The 15,094-nt window shown below is 36.0% G+C and overlaps 1 protein-coding gene across 1 annotated transcript in view; it reads left to right on the top strand.

Moving 5' to 3' along the window:
* LOC136261196 (uncharacterized) overlaps positions 1 to 15,094 on the top strand; it is a 56,555-nt gene that overhangs the window by 18,998 nt on the left and 22,463 nt on the right. Inside the window, exon 6 of the mRNA XM_066055172.1 lies at positions 1,244 to 1,342. Within this exon, the coding sequence (XP_065911244.1) occupies positions 1,244 to 1,342 (99 nt within the window). The remainder of the gene's footprint in view (positions 1 to 1,243; positions 1,343 to 15,094) is intronic.

The following is a 15,094-nucleotide window of genomic DNA, read 5'->3' as shown; positions in this document are numbered from 1 at the left end:
CTGTGATATTTAAGTCATACCAGTTTTTTGATACTGCCTGTTTTTTATTCGGAAAACATCCTCATACAGAAACGCTTTTTGGTGCCACCGTGTCTTTTGACAAATCAGATAAATACTAATACTGTTTTCATTGTACTGTTGCAGGTAGCAGTTATATAGTTAGCTTATCACATGTGATTATAAAATGACCTCCATTTCTACTTGTCTGGTACAATGCATCAAACATGTAGTAGTAAGCAAAATTACTCTTCTGTGTGAAAATGCAATCCATCAGTATACTCAGTAACACAATGTTTTATTAGAGTATTTATAGTTACCTACTAGCACCATTATTTATTTAATTTATTTAAATGCTTTTTAGCACACAGAATTATGACAATTTATAGCAAGTATACATGATAGAGGTTGCACATTTTAGTGTGTTGAAGGTCCACCAGCATCCAAACGTAATGAGAACGTACTATTTTAGGTATGCATACGTATATAGTACATCGAGTGGCTGCACTCATGTTGGCTTGGTGATGTAATAAGTGTTATATATTAGCTGTAACACAGGGCATTCGGGCTTTGTCTGATATGTATGCCCTCTGCCCTTGGGTAGTTGGGCATACATATAAGGCAAAGCCTTCATGCCCATGTTACAACTATTACATGTACCATGAAGTATACAAATTAATGTATGAATTAGTTACCTTATCGTGTACATTACAAATAAATGTGTGCAGTTAGGAAGTATAGCTATGGTACTTGGTATTGGTTGGAGATACCTCCCAGTTGAGTATTCCGTATTTGAAATATCAGTAAAAATTGTATCGGTATAAAGTCCTACACATAACGTATTCAAGCTAAAATGATTTATACTAAACTGGTTAACTCATAGCTTGAAGAGTTAAGTACAATAGATTTTATGATAGTGACCAACTACAAAGTGATTACAACATGGATGACAAGTACTATACATAACATTTACATAGTTACAAACTATTAGAGGTAACTACTAAACACTGTACCATTATGAACTGAGGGTCAGATAGCTGATGTCCCACTGTTCTTGTTTCACCAAATTTAACACCTCCAACTATTCACTACATAAATGTAGTGTAGTTAATTCACTAAAGTTTTCTGTGGTAAACTACCTCACTGTATAAGGCTGTGATTGTTTTATTAGAGTGGATGTGTATGTTGTAGGTATATAATGTATTTTGAGTATGATGACATAACAATGTGTTTTGTGTTATTACAGAATGGACGGACTCCATTGCACAGTGCTGCAGGAAGTGGCAAGGTTGCGAGCATTGAGTGTTTGTTAAACAAAGGAGCAAAGATTGATCAAGGAGACAATGTAAGATACTTGATGTATATTCTCACCACATGTATACAGTGTATATACTGTATACGTATGGGATAAAATTTACAATGATTGAATAGCACATTGCATAAGTATTATAGAGTACTAGCAGTGGTACCTGCCCTTCGTGCAAGTTGAAATGAGTGATTGGTACGCCTGCCCTTCATGGAGGTGTTGGTACTGTATTATCTTTGTTGTACCTAATCATACATGTCATATACACTGTAGTGCAGTGTCCATGTCTGTAATCCATCTAACTCACCAACTATAGCACTAATTGATGCAGTATATTCAAGCTTATATATTCCTGTACATTGAATATACACACACGCATAAATGCATTTGTAAAACAAAAATTAAACTGCAAGTGTACATATGTGACATATGGAGTGGATTGTGCGTCCATAGTGAAGTTAAATTAAAGTAGCCATGTTTATCATGTGATTCCAGGCAGGATGGAAGTTCTGTTTGCACATTGGCGCAGCAGATGGATAACAGCGTGCGGAGAACAACAGGTATTAGCAGGCCTTTAGTTTAGTGTTAATACTGTAAATTCTCTTGGGAGTTTATAAGTTCTAGCATAGGTAGTTCCAGTTCTCCCTCACTCCTAGCCTCAATCACTCCTAGTAGCTCCTTGCCAATTGTTCCTAACCACCTTTGTTTCTTTTGCTATTGGCTTACTGAAACTGAGTTCCTATCCCCTTCTACCCTGCTCTGTTCATGTCCTTCTCCTGAGTTTGTATTCCTAGCTCCATAGCCGGATTTATTTAAATATCATGGCACGAATTTGCAAGTTTGGTATTGATGTATTGAATGGACGTCACTTCAGAGACGTCGCAATGTTGTTCTTTCTATTTACATCCACCTATTTCCTGGTCTAGAAGCACAAAAACTCCCTTTCCTTCATAGCGCATTGTTTAGAATCACACGCGTCTCACATCATTACTATTGACTTAGCAACGGGACTTCAAGGTAACCGTGTTTCCATAAATTCACATTATATTATGCTTCAAAAGTATGGTCCATTTGCCTTCTTGCTGAATTGTAAGGTTAGTTCATTGGTTATAGGCATGAGTTCCACCATAGAATACACAATTTGGGGTAGAGAGTAGGCTTGTAGAGTTTGAAGTAAATTACTAATGAAATATGGGCGTGGCATGTGTCAGGAAACACTGCTGAAGACTTTTATGCCATAGTGTAACCCTAGCAGTAGAAATCGTTGCATAAATACCACCAAAGGGTGTGAATTATGCTTTAGATCAATGGTATAGAGCTGCAATCGCCGCTCCATGTAGTGAGTAGTAGCTGTGCTCAAAAAACCTGTTTACGAGCTTATGGTAATCAGCAAACAAAACATGCTAGAAATTTCTATTAATAAACTCCTTGGTTCCAGCTTAATGGCAATTAATTTGCAGCAAATCTGGGGTCAGTCGGTGTTATGGTTTGGGAGTTAGCTGTATCACGGACAGACAGACAGACAGACAGCTTTTCAGATTTATATAGTAGATGATAGTACTGTATGTTAGGGATCGTGAATCAAAGGTTTGGGTTCTTTTGACCAAAATATATAACTAACCTAACAATATCTTCATGGTGCCTCAGTAGTATTGGTTAGGTATAACAAAGTGTGTCTTCAGCACAACTTGAAACACTTCAAATGTGTTACTACAAAATTAAAAATATGCTTATAAAGATTATTCTAGTGGAATTTTCTTACTTCAACCCGACAGGTGCCTTATGGCATACTGCAGTATGTACAATGCATGCTTCATGGACTTACCTGTGCCCTCCTTTGTGTCCCTGCAAGGTGTCAATTCTGCATGATGGCTTCCCTACTCATTTGTATTGAGAATTTGTAATGGGAATTGTCTGAGTTTTCCATTGTGACTGGACACAAATATAAGAAAAAATTAGGGATCATAGAAATAAACATTTGTGAAGCAAATGGCCTACACTGATATAATAGTGGACATTTAATTCCTAATTCACCTAGTATAGGTATATACTAAAGTAGGGATTAAATGTCCATTAGTAACTATATCTTCAGGTGTAGGTGACCTCCCTACTTCACTACCCATATTTCTGTGATCCCTAATCAAACTTAATATTCTCAACTTTCCCTTATGCTTGTGTTTATTGTTCTCTTGTGTGTTTACAACAGATTCTTAAATCAAATGTTAAAGATGGTAAAAATACATTGGATAGCTGCATTGATAATGTATGAGTTATAAAGAAATCTAATATACAAGTTTATAGTCGCACTGTCAACTCATCTTGTTCACCTATTTTTGCCTTAAAGCACCACCTATGCATGTGTGCATGAGGAATATGAAGGGATTTATATTTAAACATGGAAGTGGACACCCTAAAAGTGTTATGACTACACCAAAATTTTAACAGTGTAGTATTCCTCTGTGACTACTCTTTACACATGCAGTTATAAATAGATGAGTATCATGCGAAGATAACATCAGGCTCTAGAATCTAAACAAAGTAATGTTGGGTATATAAAATTAACTGTTATACAGATGCACAGTAGGGCTGAGCGATACTGCCATTTTAGTATCACGATTGATACTAAAGCCACTATTCATGATACTGAATAGTTCACGATAAGTACAAATAAGCAGAGGCGTAACTAGAGCCAGACTAACACCAGGGCCTAGTACAATCAGTGGTGTAGCTAACTGGAAGGTGATGGGATGACACACCCTCACAGAACACTTAATGTCATGATTGTACAAAAAGGCTAAAGACCCGATGATGGGCTAACCAACATACGGTGTAGTATTAGCTAACTAATATCATATGTAGCTACTATCTATGTAAGTATAATGTAACCACTGCAGATTAAGCCTCATCTCACTCTCACGCGTCTCAACTGTACTCCAACATATTTGTTAATGATCAAGTAGAGCTATACATCGCTGGCAGTATAGAATTACTTATTATAATGTGTTATAGCTATTTATGTTAGACACTCCTGGCCACACTGATTTCGTCCACTGAATTTAGTGAATTACCACTCCAGATTCCAGTTTGACTCCTTATCTCTATTCCGAGTAATCCCCTCTACTTTAATATGCCACAGCCTAATTTATGCACGTGGAATTTAATTTAAGGGACATGGTAGTTTGTGCTTTGATCAAATCCACCAATGGTCCACTATTGTTCACTAAGAGATACTCCAGAGTATAGACCTAAGACCAGTAAGTTTTCTTTACTGTTTTGTTCGAATTTTTGATACATTACCCATGGTCCGTGACGGTTAGCCAAGCCTATCTTGGCATCACGGTATACAAAATGTCTGTTTTCAGTCTAATAATTTGCTGACACCTGGGCCTAGGCTCGGGTAGGCCCGGGTTTAGTTATGCCACTGCAAATAAGTCATTCATAACTGGTGATACACATAGTGTATTGCTCAGTATTCCTGCAGGAAATCTTTAAAGGTAGCATCAAATTAGCCACTATTATCCTCGTTTACAGTAACAGTTATTGTAACACATGCTTTGAGGTTATGTTATAGTGTTCACACCTCACTGCAGGGGTAACCAGGTTATGACATAGAAGGATTCTTAGCCTAGTACAGCATAACAGAATGACAATTATGTACAGGCATGGTATCACAATAATTAATAATACAAAATATCGCGATATTGATACTTTCAAATATCATGATATATTGCTAAAGCAATAATGTCGCTCAGCCCTAATGCACAGTGAAAATGTATTTTGAGAATCTTTCTGTCTACAGTTGCATCCATGTCCATGTCCAGTAATAGTTTTTCTTTGTAAAACTATGCACTGTAATGCTTGACTGATCTATAATGTACTTCAGTGTTATATTTCAGTATACCAATTATTATTTTGCCAGCTTTTCAGTCCCATTGCTAAACAATTTTTTGCAAAATATTATTCTATGAGCACTTAGAATCATCTTAGCCACAGAGCAGCTTAGCCCCACCCTTTCCACTGATTATTCTTGTTGATACTCGATATACCCATGAACTATGCTTATAACAATATAGACCTAACCATGGTGCCTAAGCATGATACATGTTACTCCTGTAGCATGTATTGCTAATACTAAATGTCATGTCTGAAGTTGTCTGTTGTGCTAGTAGTGTACACAGAATGGGTTTGATGTACTCTTGTTATTGTAAGAAATTTTAAAATGCAATATGGTACATTTGGGAGGTAACTAATCACTGGACTGGACTACACTGGACTGGACTACTGGACCAATATATTTTTAGTTTTTACACATGATGAGATTGTATTTACGTATCGAGTCTTGCTAGCTATGGGCCTTCTTTCAGCCCACTACTAAATGATAGACTATTAATAGACTATTGAACAACGTAATAAGCAGAAACTAACTTTTATCGATTTCATAACTGTTTATTGTGTTCTGCCCCACTTATAGGTCTTAACAAGTATACAAAAAAATTTAGAAATTTTCCACTGAAGTAGACAGAAGATTGATAAAAAGCACTGAAACAAGGGTATAGGGGTAGTGAACATTGCTAAAATACAGTTAAATAATAAGACGTTTTATATCCCTACTTTGCATTTCCATTATGGCATCTTAAGACAGTAGGGATATAACACGTCTTATTATTTAACTGTATTTTAGTATTGTCCGCTACCCCTATACACTTGTTTCAGTGCTTTTTATCAATCTTCTGTTACCCCTACTCTAGTTGTAAATTTCTAAATTTTTTTGTATACTTGTTTATTTGCTTTTTATGGAACATGATTATAACTTAAACCTCATGGTCATGTTTACATGACTGTAATATACATCATAGCTGCAACGTGTGAAAATGTATAGATAACAACTGACAGTGAATTGTTACAAAACATAATATGCAGGGTTTCTATGAGATTAACTCAATTTTTTTTATATGCATTTTTACACTTAATAGTGTTAACAGCTTTAGATAGTTATTTGACTATTCCAATCATGTATGTATACGGTTTTGCTGACTGTGTGGAGACAATAAGCACAAAGCAATGATGACAATAAAACACTTCAATTGTATTTTTACACACACAATTATGTACTAAAAGGATTTAGCAAGAGTAATAGCGAAGAATGTGTTAGTCACAGCAAAGAAACGCGTTTAGAAATGCAAGCAGTTAAACCTAGCCGCTTAACTTTGCTAACAACAAACACACTTATACTAAACAAGATGTCTTGCACATATATTTTCTCGTCGATGTACGATAGGTCCTTTATATAACCAAACGTCAAAATCACCAACGTATTCTAAAATTTTGGTGTGATAACACATGTATTCCAATATATTAGCGTGTACTGTATGATTATGGAAGCCCTACTGATGAACGATGGCCACGATAAAGAAGGATCAAAGAGAAAATCAGTAAGAAAGTAGCACATACATTGTAGGATATTTAAAATACTAAAAGTTTCATCTCCGTGAAATTCGAAGCATTTCCGCCAAAGAAGTAAGGCTGTAGCTGTAGCCAGTTTTCCACTACGCTTGACTGAACGCATCAGGCAGGCAGTGAGGCAGGCAGTGAGGCAGTAGAAAATTCGCCAAAATAATTTTTTTTTAAATTTCGTGCCACCTCGTTGAAAAAGCTTCGGGTCATTCTGAAGACATGTTTGGGTTTAATTATACCTGACCAATACTGTCAAGTGGCCGTGAAAGATTTGCGAAGATGATTTTGGCTGGATTTATTTTTGTGGACCACGCCCACACCTTCGTCGCCCCTACTATATACAGTACTACCGTACTGTATGATACTCCTTACTGTTATGCTGCAGGAAATATGATAGCAATAGTCAACAAACAATTAAGTACTGTATCGGAAAGAGCAGTAAGCTTCTACGGTGTAATTCTATTAAATTCGGTCACATATATAGCCACATAGGACATGTAAGAACTAAGATGATGACAGAAAAAACTACAGTTGTGTATAATTAGAAGGAAGTTAGGTAAGATAGATTGTCCTAGGACAGATGGCTTGTGTCTCAGATGGTCTGCATCATTTTATTTCATTCCCGGATATCATTGGTAAGTTGAGTTTTGGATAACCATTTGCTATCAGGGGCGTAGGGAGGGGGGGTTCCGGGGGGTTCAGGAACCCACCCTGTAAAATTTAGACTTCTGCAAGCAGGATCCTAACACACCATTTAGTGTGGCAGGACAAAATGAGTGAGCAATATAGTGTAATGGCACAGCACAACAATTGATAAAACTTACCATCATCTCTCAGGGAAGGATTTACATAGGTAGCATGAGCCCTCTTCAAAACTTGTTTAAAAGATCGATATACTCTAATAGAGCAGTCAGGTATATACTCTAATAGAGCAGTCAGGTATACTCTAATAGAACATGCATGTAAATATCCATGTCCATATGAAGTTTTTCAGACATTCCAACATTAAATGCAAAACTTAGCATGACCTTATACTGCTATAGCTTTGGTGTAGTGTGCAGTGTTTAAAGATATAAAGCTTCAGTAATTTATCACTTGTGTTATGCAAAATGAATTCATGCTATGCATATTTGTATAGTTATATTGTTTTTATTGTCATTTGTATCAGTGGATTCATGGCTCCTATACCGCAGTGAGATATAACCATCACTTACAGATTACTATTATGTGTCTCTATGTGTTATGCTGTCTGTTTCCACTAGGTGACTTTATCTGGTACTACCTTCATCCCATGGGCACTTAATGCATCATAATTAATGTACTTTTTGCATAAAATATAGCAATTTGCTGAGTTTTGATTTATTAAAATACTGAAAGTCTCTCAGCGGCTGGGGGCTGCGCCCCCAGACCCCTGCTTCTAGTAACTCAATACTGGTGCTGGAACCCCCCTTCAAAGAATTCTGGCTACATCCCTGGCTATCGCATTCCGTGCACCACAATAGTAAGGAGTATATAAGTGCTTGCTTATTCCACTGCTCAGTGCAACAGGCTAAAAGTCTCATGAAGGCCCTTAGGTAGCGACACCCAATAAATCCAACCTTAACATGTGTAAAACAAAAATATGTCAGTCCGGTAGTCCAGTCCAGTACGTGTTCCAGTCCAGTAGTCCAGTCCAGTGATTAGTTACATCCGTACATTTGTAATAAATGAACACTTTGGAAAATTTTGATCTGTTCCTTTGCCAAACCTTTCCAATAGATGTTAAGTTATACTGTATGCTCTTAATACGAATTGAAAATTGTGCCACACACCCAGTATACCACCTGTACAGTTGACTAGATGTGTGGTACATTTTGCTTGCTACCATGCACTTTGAAGTGCTTGAAAAGACTAATAGTTCTTCTTTAGTTACTGTACACAGTATAGGTGCTGTATAATATGAAAGTTCTCTAAGATTGAGTGATACAAGCTGCTTTAGTGAAAGCCACTGACTGGCCTTTCCCACAGAAGAAAGTTATCATATTTGGATTTGATTACTGTGTAAGACAGCCATAAGGCTGATACAACACAGGGGGGTGCAACTGCACAACCCCAAATATTAAACACAGTACATTGTAAATTAAAGTTATACGATTGTCTAAATGTTGGGTCCAGCCGCTAGTCATACATGATCATAAAAAACTTAAGTGATATGAGAATTCATCTAGGGTAGAGCATTCTATTATTTCATTTGGTAAATTATTCCAGTCAATAATGGTGTGAAGGAAGAAGCTTTTCTATCAATGCCACTTTGGTATCACTTCTACACCAAGGTACTTTCTGTCTGGTATCAACAATGCATGGCTTTTTAGAACCTCTTTAGTTATTGGAATTAAGCAGTATGGTTTATAAGTCATACCTCTAATGTAAATGCTCAACTTGACTCAATGTCTTGTAGGTGTGTGTCGTCTTTCTGCTCTCTAACTCAGCATAGTTGTTGTCTAGCATAACTGTTTGTCTTTCAATCTGTATTCTAAAGCTAAAATAGTTAGTAGGATGGTAGCACACTTCACTTAGAGGTTCTAAGTTACTGACAAAACCTGCAAATATAATTAGTATGTAATACAAATTATGGTGATCACATCCACACTCGAAACACAACTACGTATTTCCTTTTCCAATGCTTATTAGGAGTCATATATCTATAGTTAAATTGTACATGCTTGTTGACATGCTTTATTTACAAATTGTCTTTTTTCATTGTTAATGTGTATGTTTTCCAGAAAATTTGTAAGCTTTTTACTTAGTAAAATAAAGTAATATTCTGATAGACAATCAACTTGTACTCAATACTCTTGTTTAGTGCTGGGTGATATACCGGAATTGTTAGTAATCTGTGATATTTACGTCGTACCAGTTTTTTTATTAATACTGTGATACTATCTTGGTAGTATGGCTACCTGTGGGCATGTTTCATCCCATATTTAGAGAGCAACCAGACATGTGACAATGCTTGTTTTAGGCAGGTGCTGTTGTAGTTAACTAGCCAAACTATGTAAACAAGCTTTTCTGTGGTAATTTTTTCCATAGACTTGCTGAGCTGCCATGGGTTATGGGCGTATTTGGTGCTTTTATTGAGGTAAATGGCTGTTACTTTAATACCAATGGCTTTTACATTATTACCATGATATTTAGTAATACCGTAATATTTTTTTACCGAAAGTATACTGTTTGCTATTTTCCTAACTGCCCAGCTCTACTCTTGTTCAGAATAGCTTTTGAAATCTTTGAAATTTAATGTTATATGCCTTTTGTATATTAGTACTCATGAGATATTATGTTCAAATACTCCATGGGTAGAGTTTTATTTTCTGAATTACTGTAGATGGCTCATCATTGGTAAGTAAAATTGCTACGTGGGAAACTAGTGGTTAAGTTTCTGTGGTCTAATGTTGAGATAGTACTGCTACATATGAGACATTAGTTTTAAATCAGTGTTATGAGTTGATCATGAAGAACATTTCAAAAGGAGGTTATAAAAGACTACCTGTGTTAGAGCTATTAGTAGATAGCTAGGCTGTGAAATGTGATTGTGGCACAATTATTACAGGTCCTGTTGAGATAAGTATATACATCAAGTACAGTGCTCCCTCGATTATCTGACCTTTTATTACATGTCTAAACACTCAGTTATCTGTATTGTAGAAATGACTGTTCTATTAGAGTATTTTACCAGACATTCTATTAGAGTAATTGAACAGGGCTCTGTATATAAATTAATAGCTTTGATTATCCAAACTTTTTCATTATTTGAACACATCTTGGTACCAAATGGGTTGGGTAATCGATGGAGCACTGTAACTGACTTCAGAGTCAACTAAGCAAGGAAGATAAGTATTATGTATTATGCAGAAACTAATTGTTTGCTGAACATGTGTATGCTTTCACTTGTGATAGTTAGCCACTTTACTGCCTTCAGTAGCTAATGATGTTGCTTGTACTAAAATACCGCCTTTGTGCGGTTGATCCAATAGTTAAATAGTCAGCACTTCTCAATAGCTAACTTTTAATTATACAACCAAGTACTAAGAATAATAAAATTACGTCATAAATAATAATCAATAAATAAATAAATAATGTTTGGGGAAACTACAAGGCCTATGAACTTGCACTAACTGGGGTTCAACTTGCTGGTGAACAAAGGCACAAACGTATAATACTTACGCCTGTTCATGCTGATGACTTGAACGAACATGTAATTCTATATAATGCCCAGTACCACACCCATGATTCCAAAGGCTGTAAGCTTTTTACTTAGTAAAAAAGTAATACTCTGATAGACAATCAACTTGTACTCAATCCACACAAAAAAGCCAAGCTGTGAAAAATGGTGCGGCCTTAAAATGCCTGGGTGAAAAAAGTTGTGAAATCAATGGTGGCGGCCAAGAAATGGCTGCAATGATGTTAATGCTAATAAATTTTAGCAATGCACACAGCCATTATTAAAATTTTTAGCATTAACATCATTGCAGCCTTTTCTTGGCTGCCACCATTGATTTCACAACTTTTTTCACCCAGGCTTTTTAAGGCCGCACCATTTTTCACAGCTTGGCTGTTTTGTGTGGATTTCACTCCTTTTTGTACTTTATAAGGCCCCAAAACCAGCCTATGGCTGACTTTGAGATTTGGTTTCACTCACATTTCTTCTTTTCTATGTAGATACAATGATGATTATTTAAGACAGACTTATAAATGTATTTCATTGCATGATTTAATTCAATATTTGATAATATTATTGTAATACTCTAATAGAGTGCACATTTTTTTTTAGGATTTCTAATAGAACATACATAGAATGTTCTAGAACAATCTAGTACTTCTATTGGTAGATCTATGAAATTACAAACGTTTGATTATGAGCAGATTTCAACTAGAAATTTCATTTATAAAGCAGAAATTAAGTGAGGTGATCAGCCAAGGTAGCAGTGGTTCAGTGGTTAAGGGTGCAGGTGTTAGGTATGGAGGTCCCTGGTTCGAACTCTGGTGAGTTTTTTTCGATCTTTTTTGCACACCTTTTTTACCCCGTGGTGACTGTTCTATTAGAGTATCTCGATCCCGAGATTTTACACATGCTTAGTTTTTCTTTATAACTTTGTCGCTGTAACTCTATTGCTATTGAAACTATTAAAAGGCACTGCTACGATGATCAGCCTATCTATACACTAATTTTCAAGTTGTTTCTTTACTTGGCTTACCCTGTAGCCGTGACAGAAATTTGATCTTTTTTTACGTTAATAAACACTCATAACTCCTTGAATATTACTCAGATTCACAACAAACTTAGTATGTGAATCCACCGTTACACACTCTTCATGTGTGCCAAAGATCGTGGCAATTGAGTTACATGTTTACATTTTATAGCAATTTTTGCTAAGTGTGCGAAAAGAAATCGAAGCCCCCGTAGCCCCCCGTATGGCATAAGAAGAAGAAGGAAAAAAAAATGAAGAAATTAAAACAAAATTTTGAACACCCATATCTCGCAAATGGCTGTTGTGAATTTAATCAAATTTTCTGTGTGGCATACCCTATTTGGGGGACAGCTATAATGCAAAAATGGTGTGCTTTGGAAAAGGGGCCATGGAGGTATGCACACATGAAAAAGCTGTTTTCTTTCTTCCTGTAAATATACTCACGGTGTGGTTGCCGGCTTTCTTGGCCGCACGACACACTGCCATGTGTCTTGATACTCTTGTTTAGTGCTGGGCGATATACCGGAATTGTTAGTAATCTGTGATATTTACGTTGTACCAGTTTTTTATTAATACTGTGATACTATCTTGGTAGTATGGCCTCCCTGTGGGCATGTTTCATCCCATATTTAGAGAGCAACCAGACATGTGACAATGCTTGTTTTAGGCAGGTGCTGTTGTAGTTATCTAGCCAAACTATGTAAACAAGCTTTTCTGTGGTAATTTTTTCCATAGACTTGCTGAGCTGCCATGGGTTATGGGTGTACTTGGTTTAGGTTGTTTGTATAATACTATAAGTCTAAAATAAGCTGGTATTTTTGGAAAATTTGTTGGTGATTGTTGGTAGGGCAAACCACCCATGCCCTACCTTAACTACACCCCTGTATGGAAATCCTTAAAATCTCATCACACTCATGCTAGATTTTCAATGTTCTACATAAAGTGATAAATCAACAAATCATAATTCCTATCTCCAATACTCTAGTACCATTACTGCAAGGGGAACTAATGGTTACAAACTTATACCAATACTCTGCCATAAAATCATTTCAGAACTCCTTCTTCTCTCACACCATACCATGCACCAATTTACCAGATCATGTTGTAATTTTACCATCTCTTGATCACTTTAAATTGTATTTATAATGTTTTATGATTGTTAGCTATGTAATTTATTGATTTTTGTGTAGTTGTTTCTGATCTGTATGTATCCTTCAAATTGAAACTGTACAGCAATGGAAAATAGTAATTTCTGTGAAAACCAAGTATATAGGCGCATAGAATTTGCCTACTTTTCAAACTGTTAGGACTCACAACTTTTATGCCAGTATGCTGCTATCAGAAGCTCATCAAATTTTAAAGGACATATTTCTTCAGATCTGCAGGTAGTCATTGTATTCTCAAGGTAAAGTTAAAGACGCCATTGAATGTCTGAAGCTTGCTGTACAGCAGAAGGATTACAGCCTTTTAAACTTTAATTGTTACTTAAGTTACAGAATGTGTACAGAATGTAGATATTCTATTCTGATACTGAGATGTGTGATGAGGTATAGTTTGTTCTCACATGACCTGTTTTTATAACTAGAATTAGTGCAGACCTATATACGTGGTCCTTCCTATCCATTGTTTTGTCATTGCGAACTTCAATAATTGTAATTTGCAGCAATTGTTTTTGTAGCGGTAACTGTACTGTTAATATTTATATATTTTTGTGTTTATTACATTTTGTGTCTTGGGAAGCACCCTCATACAGAAACTCCTTTCGGTGCCACCGTGTCTTTTGACAAATCAGATAAATACTAACACTCTTTTCATTGCCGTATTGTCTCAAATTACGGCCCGGGCGTTTATTTCTTTCAGGCAACTTTTACCCTGGCTACTAAACAAGACCGGCGACTATAGAGATCGGCGTTTATATACCTGATCAACATTCAGGAGTAAACTTCATACCTTGGTGTTGCACTCTCCTGGACTCTCCTTGATGTTTTCCTCAGCATATTTCACAGATTCAAGCTTAAAAGGAACTCTATAAAACGTTCTTCACTTCATCGCTTATAACACCGCACAGAATTGTTAATAATAATGACTGCACTAGATGTTTATTTAAGGCCTGGCATTTATTCAAAACCCGGTGTTAATTTCGGTTATGATGCTGTATACTGTACCCCAGCGACTAAACGGGACCAAGCGTTTATACGAGACCGGCCGTAATTTGAGGCAATATGGTATATTACTGCAGGTAGCAATTAGTTAGCTCATCACATGTAATTATAAAATGTCCTCCATTTCTACTTGTCTATTTTACTGGTACAATGCATCAAACACGTAATAGTAGGCAGAATTACTCTTCTGTGTGAAAATGCATACTCAGTAACACAATATTTTATTAGAGTATTTATAGTTATCTAGTAGTATTTCTCAACCTCCATCATTGGACGGTGGTTGACAAGTGAACAACATCAGCTTGAAACAAATAACTGATTGTTTGAGGTTCTTTATTTAACGACCGACGTTAAGTAGTGTTTCTACTAGCACCGTTATTTATTTTATTTATTTAAATGCTTTTTAGCACACAGAATTACAACAGTTTATAGCAAGTATACATGATAGAGGTTGCACATTTTAAGAGTGTTGAAGGTCCACCAGTATCCTGTAGTGGTTATCACATTTCTTCTCAAGAGCATAGTAGAGCATAGAAGAATGCTTGACTAGCTGCAGAACTGGTTTGTACTTTCATGACTTCTTTGTATGTGAATCTTGTGCTGTCTAGCTACTTCATCATGAAGTCATTACATTGAATTATTATTGTTAATATTGCTGTGTAAAAACCTGTACAAGAGTACATGTACCATAAAGTACACAAATTAATATATGAATGATATACCTTATCGTGTTCGTTACAAATAAACGTATGTAGTTATGAAGTATAGCTATGGTAATTGGTATAGGTTGGAGATACTTCCCAGTTGAGTATTCCGTATTTGAAATATCAGTAAAAATGATATCGGTATAAAGTCCTACACTTAACGTATTCAAGCTAAAATGATTTATACTAAACTGGTTAACTCATAGCTTGAAAGAGTTAAGTACAACAGATTTTATAATAGTG

The sequence above is a fragment of the Dysidea avara genome, chromosome 7 (assembly GCF_963678975.1).
Source record: "Dysidea avara chromosome 7, odDysAvar1.4, whole genome shotgun sequence".
Taxonomy (NCBI): Eukaryota; Metazoa; Porifera; class Demospongiae; order Dictyoceratida; family Dysideidae; genus Dysidea; species Dysidea avara.
Note: the sequence above shows the minus strand (reverse complement) of the source record. Positions and strands in the feature narration are given on the sequence as shown.